Here is a 16,657-nt window from a genome sequence, read left to right as displayed (position 1 = left end):
AAGGATAATATGGTAAGCGCAAGACCAAGCAAGCACAAAATGAGCTTCCGATATATCTACTTAATCGTCATCGATGACAAACTTATGTCTTGTCCTATAACGCTTCCAGCAAATCTTCACAATGCCGGCACCCTCGTTCCCACTAGCCAGCCTCCCGGCAACACTTTTCACAGCACCAATTCCAGAAACAGTCGATCATGTGCAGATTGCCAAAGATTGCATCGATAGACTTGCCGCAAATGATGTATCTGTTCTCGCCCCCGATACTGCTCACTGGCGAGACCTGCTCGCCATGACCTCCACCTTGAGGACCTTCACGAGTGGCATCTCAGCTGGGGCAGCCTGGCGAGACATTACCACTTTGCATAAACCTTCTGGCTTTGAACTTGAGAAAGAGAGCGTAGTGGTCGTCAGAAAAGGGTCGCTATCTTCCATAGACGCCCGATTCCATTTTACGAATGGGTTGCAGCCACGCGGACGCTGCCTTGGGCTGGTCAAGATCGCCCCAGACGTCTTACATGGGGAGGAGACAGATGGGGAATACAAGATCTGGTCCCTGAGTACAATCCTTGAGAGTATTGACGGTTACGGCGATCCAGACATCTATCCCCCTAATCTCCTCGGAAAAGGGACATTGGATCCTCGAAATGGAGATTCGCACCTTGAACCATCATATTTTGACGCCCTTGTTGTCGGCCTTGGCCCATCCGGTCTGTCTACCCTGGCAAGACTCAAGGCTTTAGGTGTCAACGCCATCGCTTGCGACAAGATTCCTCAAGTCGGTATGAATTGGACAGACCGTTATCATTCTCTACGGTTACATACACCGAAAGCCCAGAGTATGTTCCCAGATTGAGATTCGCTTGAGCTGATACTAACAACTCCAAGATTCACTACCCTTCAATTTCAAGCCGCCTGAGAATGCTCCATATTATCTGGGAGCCGAAGATCTGAAAGAATATTACCAAAGCTTCGTAGATCGATATAAGCTAGCTGACAGCCTGTGGCTATCAACGACCGCCAAGCATGTCAAGTTCAACAGTGACAAGACCTCATGGACCGTCTCGCTGAACCAGTCTGGGAACCAACGCATCATAGTAGCGAGGCACGTTGTTTTCTGTCTAGGTGTCACTGGCCGCCAGGCTAGAGTTCCAGTGTTTCCAGATCGTGATGAGTTCACAGGAGAGGTGCTCCATTCTGTTGACTATATTAGTGCATCTCAATGGGCTGGAAAACGAGGTGTTGTTATCGGAACAGCAAACACTGGGCACGATGTTGCTGAGGATATGCTGCACGCCGGCATGGATGTGACCATGATGCAGCGATCTCGCACGGCTGTCCTCAACGTTGAAAGATTACCACTTCATCAAGCTTTTCACAAAGGAGTCAACGTGTCAGATGTTGATAAGTCGTTTTTCACGAACCCGCTCGCCATCGAAAGAGTCTTCATGAGAGAGGTGGCTCGTCAAATGGCTCTTCAAGATAAGGAAAGGTTTGAAAAGCTCGAAGAAAATGGGTTCAAGGTAAACCGTGAGGCAGATCTCACGCAAATTCTCTTTGAGCAAGCGGGACGTCATTACATGGACGTCGGTGTCTCGCAGATGATTATCGATGGCAAGGTAATCGTGCTACCGAGATCTCACGACGAAGTCTTCTTTCATACTAATCATCAAGGCAGATCAAGGTCAAATCCGGGAGCCCAATCACAGGTTTCAACTCCCATGGGCTGAGCTTTGCAGACGGCAGCAAGGTCTCGGCTGATGTCGTCGTTTTTGCAACTGGCTACGAGAGTAACATGAAGCTGGCGGTCTCAAAGTTACTGGACCCCGAGGTTGCTAACAAGCTAGACGAGTGCTGGCTACTGGACCGCGAGGGCAATCCACGAGGCTCTTGGAAACCCATCGGCCGTAAGTCGTCCAGATTTCCAAACTTGAAGATGATTTCAGAGGAGTTCAAGACTTGCTGACTATAGTAGATCCAAACATCTGGTTCTGTCCTGGGGATATTGGAACATCTCGGTTCTTTTCACGTTTTTTGGCACTGCAGATCAAAGCTGAAGTTGAAGGTACCCCTTTCAGGCCATATGATAAGTAAACATACATAGATAGTTACTATAAAGGAAGTTTATGCTTTAGCAGATATCAAGTACGTACTCTAGAATTGCATAAGATATTACTATTTTCATTCTAGATTTTTGAGTCTGTTAATTAATGAAGTCTTTATCAGCACATAATCAGTGCACAATTTACCCGTCCAGAGATGCAGGGCATGCAGCATGGAATATTGTCTAGGGATTCAATACGGAATGTATGTACGCGCGGCCAATTATAGCCACTCGCTGTCCCCTGCTGAACCTGCGTTGACTCCGCAATCAGCATAGGGTGGCAGTATCCAACAGGCGGCTGTAGAGCGCGGCGGAGATGATCCAAGTATTGAGTGGCATAGGGTGGCATAGCTTGCGTGTCGACAGCCGATGACTACTTTCCCATTTCTTGCTGTGTAGGTGCATATTAGCCTCCCAATTCCATGACCATTCATGTTCCATCAATATTCTCCTCATCACTGAGCATTATCCACATCTTGACATATCTTCATCATCATCATCATGGATCGTCTACCTGCCCTGGGCACCGATATCAAAGCCGTGCTTTCGCCGACTATGCAAATCTATACAGAACTGCTTCAGCAGAACGCTCCCGCGATACATTCCGTCTTCAAAGAGAGAGAGACCCATCAATACGGCCAACATACTAGACAAAACCTCGATCTTTATAAGCCAAAGGAAAACTCAGCCAACTCCCCGGTGATCCTTTGGGCACATGGTGGCGGTCTTGTTGCGGGAGACAAGAATCTCCCCATCCCCGGAGATCTGGTCTACTCCAACGCTGGCTACTTCTTCGCATCTCGTGGTTTCACAGCGGTAGTAATCAACTACCGACTTGTCAACACCCACGATGCCAAGTTCCCATCGGGAGGGGAGGACATTGCAGCAGCGATCGAGTGGATCACAGAGCACTTCCAGGGACAGAAAAGAGATCTCTTCGGGCTGGGAAACTCTGCCGGCGGTATCCACTGGTCGACTTTCCTCTTCCACCCTGCGTTTCAAAGCACTCTGAATAAGGTTACGATAGGTGGTGGTGTACGTCTCAGAGGTGTGACTCTGCTGTCTGTGCCCTTTGACTTTTCCAAAGCTGCGCCAGATCGCGCGGACGTACTGCATTCATACTACGGTGACGATCTGGCTCAGAAATGCCCGTATGGCTTGATGTATCTGGCAGATGATTCGGTCTGGAAGTCTTTGGAGCGAGGCAAGGTTCAGATACACGTAGGAAGTGTCTCACTGGATCCCGAGGATGAGATCCTCTCCCCCGTGCGATGCTTCATATCCACATGGAGGAACAAGAGATCTACTTCTCCAGCACCGGGTCTTGTTGTTTCGACATGGGGAGGCCATAATCACATTAGTCCTTTCCTTGCGTTGGGTACAGATATTGCAAGGGAGGAATCGTGGGGGAACGATCTCGTGGAATGGATGAGAGGGGAGATTGAGGGATCAGCAAATTAGATGAGACAAATGTGGGAACACTGTGTCCCTTACGCTTTAAGCATACACACTGCTCATCAAGATGTCCTTTATTTACAATTTAAAGATCGATGCATATCCTAATACGGTCGTGATGCTTCTGGCACAGAAATTTCACGATTGTTGTTATTGCGACAACATCTTGCAAGCGTCAAAGATAAGAAGTTGCCAGATAGAAAGAGCAAGAAGTATCAGATCGAAAATTGCGTTGTAAATGACTGTTCATCATCCCCTGCTCTTGAGAAACCTTCACTCTACCATGGTCTGCTCGTGTTGCAGCCAACACACTAGGCAAAGAGCTTTGGACCGTTTCTTCGAGAGTGGCTCACATCATTCGCAAATGCGTACCGTTGGTTCCTGTAACTGAAGTCGAAAACAGCCAGTAGGGTGACAGTTTGACAGTGCTTTCCGACATGCACAGGTATCGCAAGAAGTGTATTCTAATCTTGACCCGCCTGCCCCATGGGGTAGCGTGTCTGGTGGCTGTGTTCTCTTCACTTCGTCATGAAGCTGAATTGCGATACCTAAACATGGCCACCAGAAACAGGACTAGTGTCGAACGTCAGCCGAGCTAATACGCCATGCCGCTGCTGGATCCACTGGAGCCATCGTAGCCACTGGAGCCACTAAAGCCAGGTAGTTCCTGTAGCCATCGTAGCCATTGGTGCGATCGAAGCGATCAAGGCCACTCATTGATGCCACCAAGGATAGAAAGGATCAAGTTATATGTGTCCATTACAGCAAATCGATTGTCTAAAGCCGATTAAAGATGGCATCGCCATGCCTCTTCATCAAATTGACAAGGACATTCCACTGCACATCACCATATTCCAACTTCATTACTAGTCATTAACTCAAAAATGGCAACCAACAAAGAAGTCCAACAGTCGCTCATGCACGAGCTGAAAGACATCGGCGAGCTCAAGCTCTACCATTCCGAAGACACGGCAACTATCGAGTCCAGAAAGGGCAACCTCGGCCTCGCCGAGAAGTTCCAGTTCGAGCAGTCTCTCCCAGGCTTCTCTACAGGCATCGATATACCAGGTCGCTTTGACGCTGAACTTGCATCCTGCGTGGTCCACGGTACGATGCCCTCGGAGATCGACGGAACATTCTACCGTATCGTGTGCGACCAGATCTGGGCTCGCCGCAACAAGGTAGACCCCAACAACCCCAGAGACATCTGGATCAATGGCGATGGAGCCGTTGACGCGTGGCGCATCTCCAATGGCGTTGTCGACTTTAAGCAGAAGTATGTGCGCACGCCACGCTTCGTGTTTGAACGCATCGCTCGGGAACCTCTCTTTGGAAGCTATCGAAATATCTTCTCTGGCGATCCGAGGGTGAAGGATGAAGTTCAATCTCCGGGCAACGTGCACGTTCATTTCTTTAGGGAAAAGCTGCTCATCCCCAAAGATGATAGCCCTCCGATCCTCATGGATCCTGATACACTGGAGACATTTGGTACGTGACTTGCCTTGACCATATCGGATACTTTCTGTTTGTGCGATGCTAATGGGCCATATAGGATTGACCGACTTTGACGGCCAGTTGAACTCCATGTCATTTACGTCTCATCCAAAGGTGGACTATTCCACGGGCGAGCTGCTTGGATTTGGAATGGAGGCCTCAGGAATTGGGTGAGTAGTTGTATATCTCCCTTATGTTTGAGATCGCTAATTGGCCTGTCTTAAGTTCAAACGACCTTGTTTACTATCTGTTCGACAAGGATGGAGTGAAACAGGAGGAATGCTGGGTCAAGACTCCATTTGTCGGATGGTCACACGATTTCGCCTTCTCCGACAAGTAAGGCCACCACTTCTCTCCTCTATTTTCCCCACATCGTGTGACTAACGGAGTATGTGAATCTAGTTGGATTCTGTTCGGGTTGCTTCCATACGAGACAAATGTTGATTTTATGAGAAATTCTGGGGAGGCCCAGTTTCGCTTCAATAGATTTCTGGTGCGTATCCTTCCTCATCATCCGTCCCGAGTCACCTGTACTGACGAGTAGCAGCCTTTGACCTTTGGTCTTTTACCAAGACGAAACCCCAAACCCGAGGACATCAAATGGTTTTACGGCCCCAAGAACCACGGATGGGTGCATTTCTCCAACCACTTCGAGGAGAATGGCAAATTCTACTTTGACCTTTTCTTCACCGATGGCGATGGGTTATCGTCGTTCGTAGACGCTCACCCTGAGCTCGGGCCCTCGAATCCCAATAGGATGGTTGGGAAGCTTGTTAGATTCACCATCGATCCCAAAGCAGAATCGAATAAACTTGATCTGCCACAGGTCCTCAGCCACGTCAATGGTGAGATGGCCCGCATCGACGACAGGTATGTCGGCAAGCCCTACAGGCACACTTGGGGCGTCATCTGGGGCAGCGGCTTGTGGGACGGTATAGTGCACGTGGATACGCACACTGGCGTGTCTAAGGTGTGGCAAGGCGGTGACACCGTCATGGTCCATGAGCCTTGCTTCGTTCCCAGGAGCAAAGAGGCACCCGAGGGCGATGGCCACCTGGTGTGTGTTGCGAGAGACAAGAGGCGCGAGATCACCTACCTGATCATCCTGGACGCACAGAACATCACTGCGGGTCCTGTTTGCCTGGTGGAGATGCCACTGAGACTTCATGTGGCAGCGCATGGTAACTGGGTAAGTTGTTGAGTTCCTTGCAATCTTTGCCCATCCTAATGTGTGAAACTAGGTCAATGCGTGGGATAGAAGCGTACGAAAGCCGCTGGTTGACTACAGCGGAGCGACACCTGAACTGCTTGCAAAATTCTCTACTGGGGCCCCGAAGCCATACGACGAAGTTTGGGGCAAGCCAGTGGTCACCAAATACCCGGGTCGCTGGCCATTTCCGGTTCATGAGGAGGCCAAGGGATATCCCAACGGCATTGACACTGATTAGCCTGCTTGTGTTATGTCGGCTGTCAGAGCGGAGCTAGTTATTGGATTAAGCTTGAACGAGAGGTTTTCATTGTACTTTTTGCACTCAGTGACCTTGAAGCGGTCGCGAAGCATGGGGCACAGAAAAAGATAAACTTTTCCTTCTTGATTGAAATAGTTCAACCAGTATCATTTCATATTCATCGACCACCAAGAACAGGACCAATCTCTTCAGTAAAAGTTGGCCTCCATCGGTTCTCCCTGGAATGCCTTTATCAGAATTCGGATCACATGACTTATTGTGGAAGCGTGTTAGACAATTAGAGCGTGGTATGCGGTAGGGTCAACCCAAGAGTAGCCTTTAAAGCAGGTTGCAAGAGAAGATTAGGGCCAGCTAAAGAGCAAGCCTTTCTAGCTGGCTTATATACAGCTAGGTTTAGGCTAAAATTAAGACAGCTAATTATAATAATATTAACTTAATAATACTTTACCTTTTGAGGGGTAAGAAATATGTAAAACTAAATTAAATTTTAAAAACATTTAAATATTTCTTTTAAAGCTAACTTATGAACTTAAAGATAATGATAATAATAAAATAAAATAAAGTAATACATATTATTATAATTTTATATTTTATATTATAAAATCTCTTTTATTAATACTCTACATAGACTACACATAATACGGCGGCTAAAAAAGTTATGGAGATGATCAATCCATTATTAAGTTGAGCTGTAGCTCATCCGGCACCGTAGGTTCTAGTCTTATTTGAGTAGAGCGGCTTGTGGCAAGGTAATTGTCGTAAGGGGGCTACACCTGCTAGTTAATTGCTCTTACGCGGGTGCAGGAACACAGTAACAGGGAGTGATACATCTTTTTCTCACTAAAAGCTACCTTAAGCCTTTTTCATGAACCTTGCGCCCTTCAATTGCGTTTATATTCATCTCACAGTAACCCGCTACCCCGTGCATGTGAAATTAGCGGATCTCGAAATCTTGAGACCTTCACATGGTCATCACCATTATAGCACAATTCCACAGCGCAACCTCTAGAAATAATTCACTTATTCACATGCTGAACCTTGTTTATCATGCCATAATCCTTAATCTTTCTTAACACCAGGTTAAGTACATGTACAACAGGCTACTGGTATATGCGAAAGCTTACTGGAATACAGGTGACAGGAAAGTTACGCCCACACTACAAAGACGGCTTATACGAGAGGGGTGGCATGACGCAATATTAGAGTTTCCCTCAAGGGCTGAAGTGGGTTGCCAGGGGCTGACGTTGATGCGAGACACCACCGCATTGTAGACTGTGTATGACCGGAAATCTGTTCTATGTAGGGTTCTCATTTGTATCACCACACAAGACGGATGGATCCTTAAGGTCTCAATTTTAAGCCATATGGTTCTAGCACCTCTCTCCGCGAGGCCGCGACTGCTCACCATACCTTCAATAATGAGTCATCCCACTGGCTGCATTTGTCATTAAAGACGAGGTACAAGAATCGTCATGGATAGCCTGGAAGTCAAATTTGAAGTCCGCTTATCCCAGCTGTAGTTTGTCATCGCTGAGTCACCATTAAATAATGCTTTAGCAATGAGACATTAAATCTGGTTATATCGATTCTCACCGAAGGCGAGAGTCATAGAATGTGACCTATCGAACCGGTATTCCTCACTCAGGTTCTTTAACGAGTCAGTATGTCCGTACTAGCTGATAGGTTCTGTCATAACCATAAAATCATGAGTATTTCACATGCTACTCTGCTTCTCGATCTTTCCAGTTAGTAAGTTCTGCCGATGGAATTGTGTTTTGCATCCGGAGACCGTACCATCTCTGTATGTGGACTTTTCACCCCTTATATGAGCGCTCAAAGCTGGTCTGCCGCTCTAGGGCTTGGTTAGGCATAGGACGGGACGTCAGAAAGGAGAAGAGTATCTCAGGTATCAAGAACGCGATACAGTTGGAGTATGCATCTCAACAGATCAACGCACCATCCTGCTAGTGGAAACGAAAGAGCGCCATGATAAGTCACCTATTTTGATGGCATACCTGTTAGCTAGATAATTTTCCACAATATAAGAAAAGCCTTATAGGACGGAGGGCTTTAACATGATAATACGTTGTGATTGGAAAACCTGAAACCTTTGGGGCTTGGTTGACCACGCATACACTGGCTCTCTGCTATCGTTGAACTCTTCGTTCACTCAGGTGCTAATGTCTAATGATCACTCAGCCCACGACCCTGTTTATCAGTTTATATCCCATTGTCTCTATCCAGATCCAACAGGATATTCTCCGGGCACAGCAATCTCGATAAACTCGACTCGACTCGATACTTCACCCTCCCATTCTCTTCATACGCGACGCTCATCTTCTTCTCCGGGTGCATTACGTACTCGGGTATCGACTGGACGCCGCTCTTCACCCACTTCCACCCCGCACTGCCATGGGGTCTCTCGATGGAATATCCCTGCAATGGCATTGGGTTGTAGCCAAGGATTTCCTTGCGGATCCGGGTGATAGGGTGGAAATACTCGTTCGTGGCGCCACTAGTGCCGTCGCCTGGGTCCCGAGGATAACTGCCCGGTGCGCGGTCTTTCTTCCCAAGAAGCCAGAAGAAGAGGCCTTGCAGCCCAGAGAAATTGTCGACGATCGGTCCACAGCCCCAGCCGCTGGTAATATTGATGGAATTGAGCGCCCGGTGATGCTCCTTGATCAGAATCTTGATCGCGGCATCCTCAAACGTGAGCATGTTAGAGAGATTGTCCACCTGAAGCATGAGGAAGTCAGTGGGTTGGGATCGTAACTGAGGCAGTAGGATGGGAAGGAACTTGCCATCCACGCAAATGTGTTGTGACTGATCTCTTCAAAGTCAGCCGAGGCATGCAAATAGTCTCTTTGGCCGCCGATGTTGCCGTGGACGCCGGGAAACCAGCATTGCTGCAGATCTTCCGCAGGACCGTCAACAGTCTTGTGCCAGAGGGTAGGAGGGAAGGTTAGTCGTTTCTCGTCAATAGCGAGGGCTTGAAAAGCATAGTCTAGATCTGAAGGAGTCGTCATTTAGGCCTGGCCGTTCTACGAGGAACACTTGCGATAATACTCACTTTTTGATACCTTCGTATTGTGGAATGCGTACCGCATGTTGATTGGGAGGCCAGCTTTTGTTGCCCAACTCACAACGGGCCATTCTGGGATCCCCTAGCCATGCAAGGTCAGTTAAACGGAAGCAGTATCCATCACATCTTGCATCACGTACCAGAGCTCCAACGGTGTCCCACACGCCAACCACCTTGACCCTGACATCCGTGAGACCCAGCTCTTCCTTATTATTCCGATACCACGCTGAATTCCTAAAGGGCTCACCGCTAGTATTCGCTCGGTAGGCTTCCCACATCTCCGTGAAGCGGGACATGTGCACAGCTGAAAGGACGCCGACGTCGCAGACCAGGCCAGCGACCGAGCGCACGGTGAAAGCCCCACGCGAGAAGCCAAAGAAGAACAGCTCATCGCCAGGCTCGTAGTTATTAGAGATGAAGTCATAGATTTGAGACACCTCGATGTCGAGACCCCAGCCGAAGCTGCCTGTGAAATGCAGTAGCAGAATGTCAGTAAAGCTGTTCGAGAGAAAGCGAAGAGGGAGACTTAGTCTCAGCAACTCACCGTAGATGGCTTTCTGAAATGGAAGGTCTCCGCTTCCAAGGCCGGAATGGTATGATACAATCTGCTTGACAATATTACCTTTAGCATCAGGGCCATTGTTCGCAACCGCTCGAGCCAACTTGGCGACGTTCGAAGGGGTGGACTTGTCGCCCGTATCGGACGCAAGCCATGTGCCGTCTGAGCACAGGATGATACGCTGATAGCTTGCCAACTTGGGCGTTTCTTCCGGCATGGTGTAGTAGGTTGGATCGTTGGAAAATAAAGGGGAGGAGAAGCTATTAGTTTGTGAGGCTGGGTTGTTCTAAGGAACCTCTGAACTATGTTGGTCTTGCCGATGCAGGTCTTGAGATACTGGTAATGGAATACGTTGGCCGTCAAATGTGGCCTTGAATTAAAGAATCTAGGCGACCCTGTAATTTAAGCGTATTGGAGTTAGGCGTCACAATTCAAGTAGCCAAGTTAAAAGGTTTGCGGAAAAGGTGGTGATAGCTTGCCAAACCTTGATAATCGGCAAAGTTCGAATCCAACAGTGGACTTCCCTCTTAACGGATGTTTTTGAAAATTCTAAAATGTGATAAACTTTCGAGAGTCTAGTTGTTAATGTACATTGATAAACACATCATGCTTATGATATTTTAGTAAAAGTTTCTTAAAGTTACCTACTGTAGTTAAACGAGGTTACTAAAAATAGTTGCGGTATGAGGTACTTGTATCTTGTCGTATCTTGACAAAAAGCATGGAAACTTACGTCTAGCCCTGTAGAGTGGACGGTCTGCATAGATATAATGATGAGTTTGCGACCGACCCTCAGCCCTCGATGTATAGCCCTGGGCGGGGCCATGAGCCGGATCCCCGTAGGGACCGGGGATTTCCAAGCTGCTAAGGTTGGCTGTCATGCAGGAAGGTCCGCACGCTATTTTGTCGGGTCACATGCAATTCATTTCAACCAGATTAGTACAGTATAGCATAGATAGTAAGAATCGTCGCTGAGAAACGAAGATGAGCGTCCTCCTAACCAGGGGCCGAGCGCATCATGCCGCTGCACTCCTAGCTAGGGGCGCTGAGCCGCGCATAATGTGCACACACCGCTTTCGCAGCTGAACCCGTGAGGTCCCTACCTGTTGCCGCAGGCTTGAGCTGGGGTGCACGGGACTTCCCGTATTCATAATATGGTCGGCAAGCTATCACTCGTACGGCGTTTCAACGGCATGACACGTCAACAGCGAACTTATTAAAGCAAGGACCTACACGGCAACTAGCTGAAGATTGGGAATCAGATCAGAAGCTTAGCTGGGTTGTTAACAATTGGTTCCCCACCACAGGCTGCCTGGGACCCAGGACCGTCACTGCTACCGGCTCCATGCAACAAAGCCATTCCTCATCTTGGCAGTTCTTGACTCAACATTCACGTCCAGCGTAATAGCACGGAACTCACTGCCGGATGTCTCTTGCCACAGAAAGGCTCAGCAGGAGGTGATAATAAAACAGACACAAGCTGGACCGGAGAAGACTAGATACAGTGAAGTCGTGGTACTTTGAACCCAACCGGAGGCCGATTTGTTCCTCAGCCTTTCGGTACAATACTGACTATAGTCGGGGGCCGCCCAAAGAACAACTGAGCAAGATCTCGAGTATGCTCTTCTACTTGGCTACCATTATCATCCACGGTTAGGCTCCTTTTCGCTAACCCTTTTTTTGGGCCAGTATCGCACCTGAGGTTAAACTGACCGACATTTAGATTTGTTCCGTGCCGGTGACGACACCAAAACGGTTCCTAACCCGGATTTTAGCATTTCATCCACTTCCTCCTACCTTGACTTATCCCCTTTGTACGACAACAACGTGCAAGAACAGGAAGCTGTTCGCACTATGAAAGGAGGTATGCTCAAGCCTGACACCTTCTCTGAGCACCGTCTTCTGGGGTTTCCGCCTGGCATCTACGCGTTGCTGATCACATTTAGTCGGTTCCATAACTATGTGGCAGGAGAACTGAAGCGAATTAACGGGAGCGGAAGGTTTGGTCCGAATCCATGCTTGAGCAAGGAAGATGCAGAGAGAAAGATTGACAAAGACCTCTTTAACACCGCAAGACTGTACGTATTCTAAATCTACTTACGGTTAAGGTTAAATTAGTGCTTTGCAGACAAACTTATCAGTGTCACATTGCGGCCTCTACGTCAATATCACCTCTCAGACTACACAAGGACAATCCTCAATCTGAACTATGCTCCCGACTCCAGCTGGGTCCTGGACCCGCGAGAGTCCTTCTCCCAAGTTTTTGACAAGGTCGATTTCCCCGTGAGCACCGGCAACCAGGTCTCCGTTGAGTTCAACCTCATCTATCGCGGGCATTCAAACGTTAGCGCCAAATACGAGAAATGGTCGCAGGACCTCTTCTAAAAGCTTTTCCAAGGCCAGGATGTCTCCAAACTGCCCCTCAGAGACTTCCTCGCAGGGCTGTCCAACTGGAGGGAAGATATAATGACCCAGGAGCCGGAGTACCGCACTTTTGAGGGCCTGAACAGCTTCGTTGCGCCGTCCAGCACAAACCTTCCCTGTCAGCTAAATTACCAGTGTGCTGCTGTCCCTTAACCCTCCTTGGGTCGCAGTTTTGTCAGCCCTACTACCTAGAACCTCTCCAGAGACATTTCGATAGTTTATAAAGTGTGGCAGCCAATACTGAAGGGATTTCTGCTTAGTCCTGGTAGGCAACTGCGTAATAGCGACCGGCCGAAACCTCCCTAGAGATACTTGAATGGCTTTTGTGTCGTGATCAGTGAGAGGCAGCACCACAGGCCGTCCTCCAAATTGCTAATATTGAGTTCCGTTACACAACGGGGTCAGGAGCTGATTAAGGTTTTCGTGCTTTCTTCCAAGTCATCAATCAAATTCAAATGTGACTGCATAAAGTTACACCAAAACATCTGCAAGTATTGATATTAATAACGTCACGTTGCATACGGTCGGGAACCTTATTAATGGATCCTAGATGAATATGTGTGAATGAAAAAGCCCTGGTGACTCTTTGATGAAATGCTATTACAGCAGCGCGACATAGTGCAACGAGTCAAGTTGCGAAGGAATCTGGAGCTGGCAGGATATTTAAAACTTAAACGAAAAGGGTCGTAATAAAAGTAAACGATATCAGCTCCCAATTTAACCATGCAACCATATTCGAAACTGGCCCTCTACGTTCTTCATAAATATCCTGAAAACAAGACCTAAAGGGCTTAATAAGGCAGCCATCATTATTAAGTCATGCTTTGAAACTTTCCAGAGTTTCCCGAGGTTTCGTGTCTAAATTATCTAGTGCCACACAGAATGTGAATGGGTTTTGCATGTGATTGCATGATAGCTGCATGTGACTGTGTGATACTCAGTGAGTATCTGAAAGTACTGATCCCCGCTGGCGTTTTAACAAGACGCCACCAAATGGATCCGTGTACGCGAGAATATACCCCAGCTACAGACGTTTAAGCCTTATCTCGAGGCCTACCATTCTCTCAGTCTTGCCGTCAAGGTGGCCAATCGTCGCTCTTTGACTATGCAAGGCGATACGACGAATCCGACCGGTCGAAGTTACACAGCAGATGAGTCGTCTAGACTCGAAGGCTTTTGAGATTCGTCCGTTTCTCCTGGACAGTTTCTATGGTACCATCATCGTGATGACTCGGTCGCCTACAGCAAAGTCGGTCAGTCTATTTCTGGGCAAGTTCCGATGGTCTTCCTCCTGCCCTCTTGACGGCCAGTGCATACCTAGAGCAGGTTTCTTAAGACATAGAAGGCGTACCTCGAACTATACGAACCGTTATAGAATAACTACAGAAAATGAGCCTTCAGCTCCTGTTTTATGAGGACTGTGCTATATACTCAACATATATATGCCACATACGAATGGCGAGCGACAGAACAAGACATCAGCAATGCTTCTCCGGCTGTACACGTATTTGGGGAACGAAAAGCTATGTTACCAGCTGCTACGTAATAGGGGGCTCAGCAGAACCGCAGTCGCTACAAGACTTAACGGAAGACAAACTAACTTTTGACGGGAGCATGCGCACGAGCATGAAGGGAGCTACTTGCATGGTTGGATGAATATGCTTTGAAAACAGGACGCCCTCAGACCACAAGGAGCAGCAGCGAACCGTAAGAGGCACGAGGCGAGAGCCAAGCGGAATGACTATTGTATGTGGAAATACCGCAAAACTAGGTGAGGGGATAGTGGGCGGAGGTGGAAGGAAGGCAACCCACGGAGTCAGCAATTCGGGAACCAAAGTAGAAGCATAGATACCTGTCATTCGGAGGTACTTATTGGTAAAAAAAGAAAGGTTCCTTATAAATATTCATCAGACTATACGACGACTTAATGAAAGTATGAGAAATGAAAGAAGAATAGACCAGGAAAGTAAGGTGAACAGACAATATCTGGCGGCGAGGCGTTTCAGACATGGCTTCTCTCGCCAATATCTTCAAGAATAACATCAGTCGCCTTCTCACTAACCATATGGATGGGAAGGACTATAAAGAACCCAGGAATACGAGGAAAGACAGAAGCATCAACGACGCGCAGGTTGCTCACACCGCGAACACGAAAACGAGAATCAAGTACGGCTTTGGGGTCTCCATCCGATCCAATGGGGCAGCTGCAAGAAGCATGATGGCCCCACGCCTCATTCCTAATGAATGTTTTCACCTGCTCAGTAGAAGCCAAGTGACGGCCAGGTAATGCTTCTTCAAGGGGCCCAGTGGCAATCGGCAGGACATCGTCCATAATGCGTCGTGCGAAAGCAACGCCTTCGGCAATGGCGCCGAGATCCCGCTCAGATTTCTCAATCCCACCCTGAGACGTGGTAAAGTAATTGAAATTGATATCTGGCACGTCTCGAGGATTGGATGAGGTGAGCATGATAGTTCCGTCCTGGTTATGTGTGTGAGCCTTGAGCACGGCCCACGTGAAGTGTCTCTTGTCCGAAGTGGTGAGTTCCGAATACCCAGGATAGTACCCCCTGAAGAATGCAGGACCGCCAAAGATGAAAAGGTCAGGGTCGGCATCTGCTTGACTGGACTTCTTCACTATCCCGATGGGGAGTCCATTGGATAGATAGGGTCCACGCTGAAGGTGCCAGTCTGCGAGGCACGGGTCCTCAGGCTCCCCGAACGTGCACTTTGTTATGATTGGGAAGTCGTCCTCTATTTTAGTAATGATGGGAATCTCGTAGCGATCCTGGAGATTGGTTCCAACTCCCTGCATATCTTTGACGACACGGATCCCAAACTTTTGCAACTCGTCCATTGGACCGACGCCACTCAGCTTCAGAAGCTGTGGCGTGCCGAAAGCCCCAGCCGCAAGGATGACCTCTCGAGAGATGCGGACTCGTCGCTTAGTGCCATTTGTGGATGAACTTGACCGGGGATCGGCCTTATACAAGCTGCTTCCTTCGAGAAACTCGACACCAGTCGCCTTCGGAGTGGAGTTTGCGAGCGAACTCTCGTCGAAAATCACACGGGTGGCAAGGCAGCCTGTCCTGATGTCCAGCGGATACTTCTTGGCAGTCTCTACAAGAAAGTCGCGGACACCGCTTCGTTTCCCGTGACTCATGGCCAGGGGGATTTGGTAGATACCCTCAGTCATATCCCGGCGAGGATCAATGGAATTCATGTCCCGCAGCAGGAGTCCAAGTAGTTGGGAAACTTTCTCGGGGATGAGCCCGAGGATCGTATTCCCCATAGCAGTAGCAGCAGCACTGATTATTGAGAGGATCTTAAAGTCCCCCAGTGCCAGTCTGAGATCAGCACGATCTGTACCTAGCCATCCAGTGAAGCCATGACCAGGGGTACCATTTGGAAGATACTCGCAGCGCTCCAGACGCTTGAAGTACTGACGCATATTGTTCGGGTGCCACGAATCATCGCCGGTCAGGGTGGCGATGTTTGACCAATCATTTTCGTGAGGATAGATGGTGATCATGGCATTGTGTGCTGTACAACCACCAAGGGTCCCTGCACGCGGGTAGAGGATTCCTTTCGGCTTTGATCCGCTGGGTGGATTCAATCCGATATAAAGCGTTCCCGTTGGTGTCTCCCAGGTCATTTTCGAGTCTTTTTGCGCGGCTTTCTCGTCTGCGTAATGTTTGACGAAGTAGTCCCAGCGCATCTTTTCGTCCTCTGTTGATTTGGAATGGAAAGCAGGAACCTGTTGGTTGGGGTTGGATCCCTGGTCATCGCCTGCTTCTAGTAGAAGAACTCTGTGGCCATTCCGGGCGAGATTGGCGGCTAATGGTCCTCCGCCGGCTCCTGAGCCAACCACGACGTACTCATAACCATCTAGGGTGTCCAATTCCTCCTCGGGGATCGCTCCGCCACGTTCACTCACGGAGCCGACAGTTGCTTCGGGCACATGGATTGTGGAAGAATCACTCATAGTCAGATGCGCGAATTAGGACATTTGTATTGGATGAGTAGGATAAGATCACTGTCTCTTCAATTTTGGTCTGCGACGGTGTTTTATA

At 48.5% G+C, this 16,657-nt stretch overlaps 6 protein-coding genes across 6 annotated transcripts; 4 read left to right on the top strand and 2 right to left on the bottom strand.

Annotated features, from left to right (window-relative positions):
• Positions 1-121: 121 nt before the first annotated feature.
• FOIG_14890 (uncharacterized protein) lies at positions 122-2,094 on the top strand (the record flags this gene model as incomplete). Its single annotated transcript, XM_031216182.1, has 4 exons — positions 122-839; positions 889-1,619; positions 1,679-1,907; positions 1,976-2,094. 4 exons carry the CDS (start codon positions 122-124, stop codon positions 2,092-2,094), a joined length of 1,797 nt encoding a protein of 598 aa, XP_031054098.1.
• A 511-nt stretch (positions 2,095-2,605) lies between these two features.
• FOIG_14889 (uncharacterized protein) lies at positions 2,606-3,565 on the top strand (the record flags this gene model as incomplete). The annotated part of the gene is made up of 1 exon (XM_031216181.1): positions 2,606-3,565. One exon carries the CDS (start codon positions 2,606-2,608, stop codon positions 3,563-3,565), a length of 960 nt encoding a protein of 319 aa, XP_031054097.1.
• Positions 3,566-4,443: 878 nt separating this feature from the next.
• FOIG_14888 (uncharacterized protein) lies at positions 4,444-6,501 on the top strand (the record flags this gene model as incomplete). The annotated part of the gene is made up of 6 exons (XM_031216180.1): positions 4,444-5,047; positions 5,112-5,223; positions 5,279-5,389; positions 5,456-5,546; positions 5,601-6,242; positions 6,295-6,501. The coding sequence occupies 6 exons, from the start codon at positions 4,444-4,446 to the stop codon at positions 6,499-6,501; spliced, it is 1,767 nt and encodes a 588-aa protein (XP_031054096.1).
• Positions 6,502-8,742: 2,241 nt separating this feature from the next.
• Positions 8,743-10,380, bottom strand: FOIG_14887 (uncharacterized protein; the record flags this gene model as incomplete). The annotated part of the gene is made up of 5 exons (XM_031216179.1): positions 8,743-9,345; positions 9,411-9,532; positions 9,593-9,686; positions 9,745-10,070; positions 10,149-10,380. The coding sequence occupies 5 exons, from the start codon at positions 10,378-10,380 to the stop codon at positions 8,743-8,745; spliced, it is 1,377 nt and encodes a 458-aa protein (XP_031054095.1).
• A 1,401-nt stretch (positions 10,381-11,781) lies between these two features.
• Positions 11,782-12,548, top strand: FOIG_14886 (uncharacterized protein; the record flags this gene model as incomplete). Its single annotated transcript, XM_031216178.1, has 3 exons — positions 11,782-11,815; positions 11,887-12,241; positions 12,305-12,548. 3 exons carry the CDS (start codon positions 11,782-11,784, stop codon positions 12,546-12,548), a joined length of 633 nt encoding a protein of 210 aa, XP_031054094.1.
• A 2,041-nt stretch (positions 12,549-14,589) lies between these two features.
• FOIG_14885 (uncharacterized protein) lies at positions 14,590-16,569 on the bottom strand (the record flags this gene model as incomplete). The annotated part of the gene is made up of 1 exon (XM_031216177.1): positions 14,590-16,569. One exon carries the CDS (start codon positions 16,567-16,569, stop codon positions 14,590-14,592), a length of 1,980 nt encoding a protein of 659 aa, XP_031054093.1.
• Positions 16,570-16,657: the final 88 nt, after the last annotated feature.

The sequence above is a fragment of the Fusarium odoratissimum genome, assembly GCF_000260195.1.
Source record: "Fusarium odoratissimum NRRL 54006 unplaced genomic scaffold supercont1.45, whole genome shotgun sequence".
Taxonomy (NCBI): domain Eukaryota; kingdom Fungi; phylum Ascomycota; class Sordariomycetes; order Hypocreales; family Nectriaceae; genus Fusarium; species Fusarium odoratissimum.
This window is presented reverse-complemented; position numbering and strand designations above follow the sequence as displayed.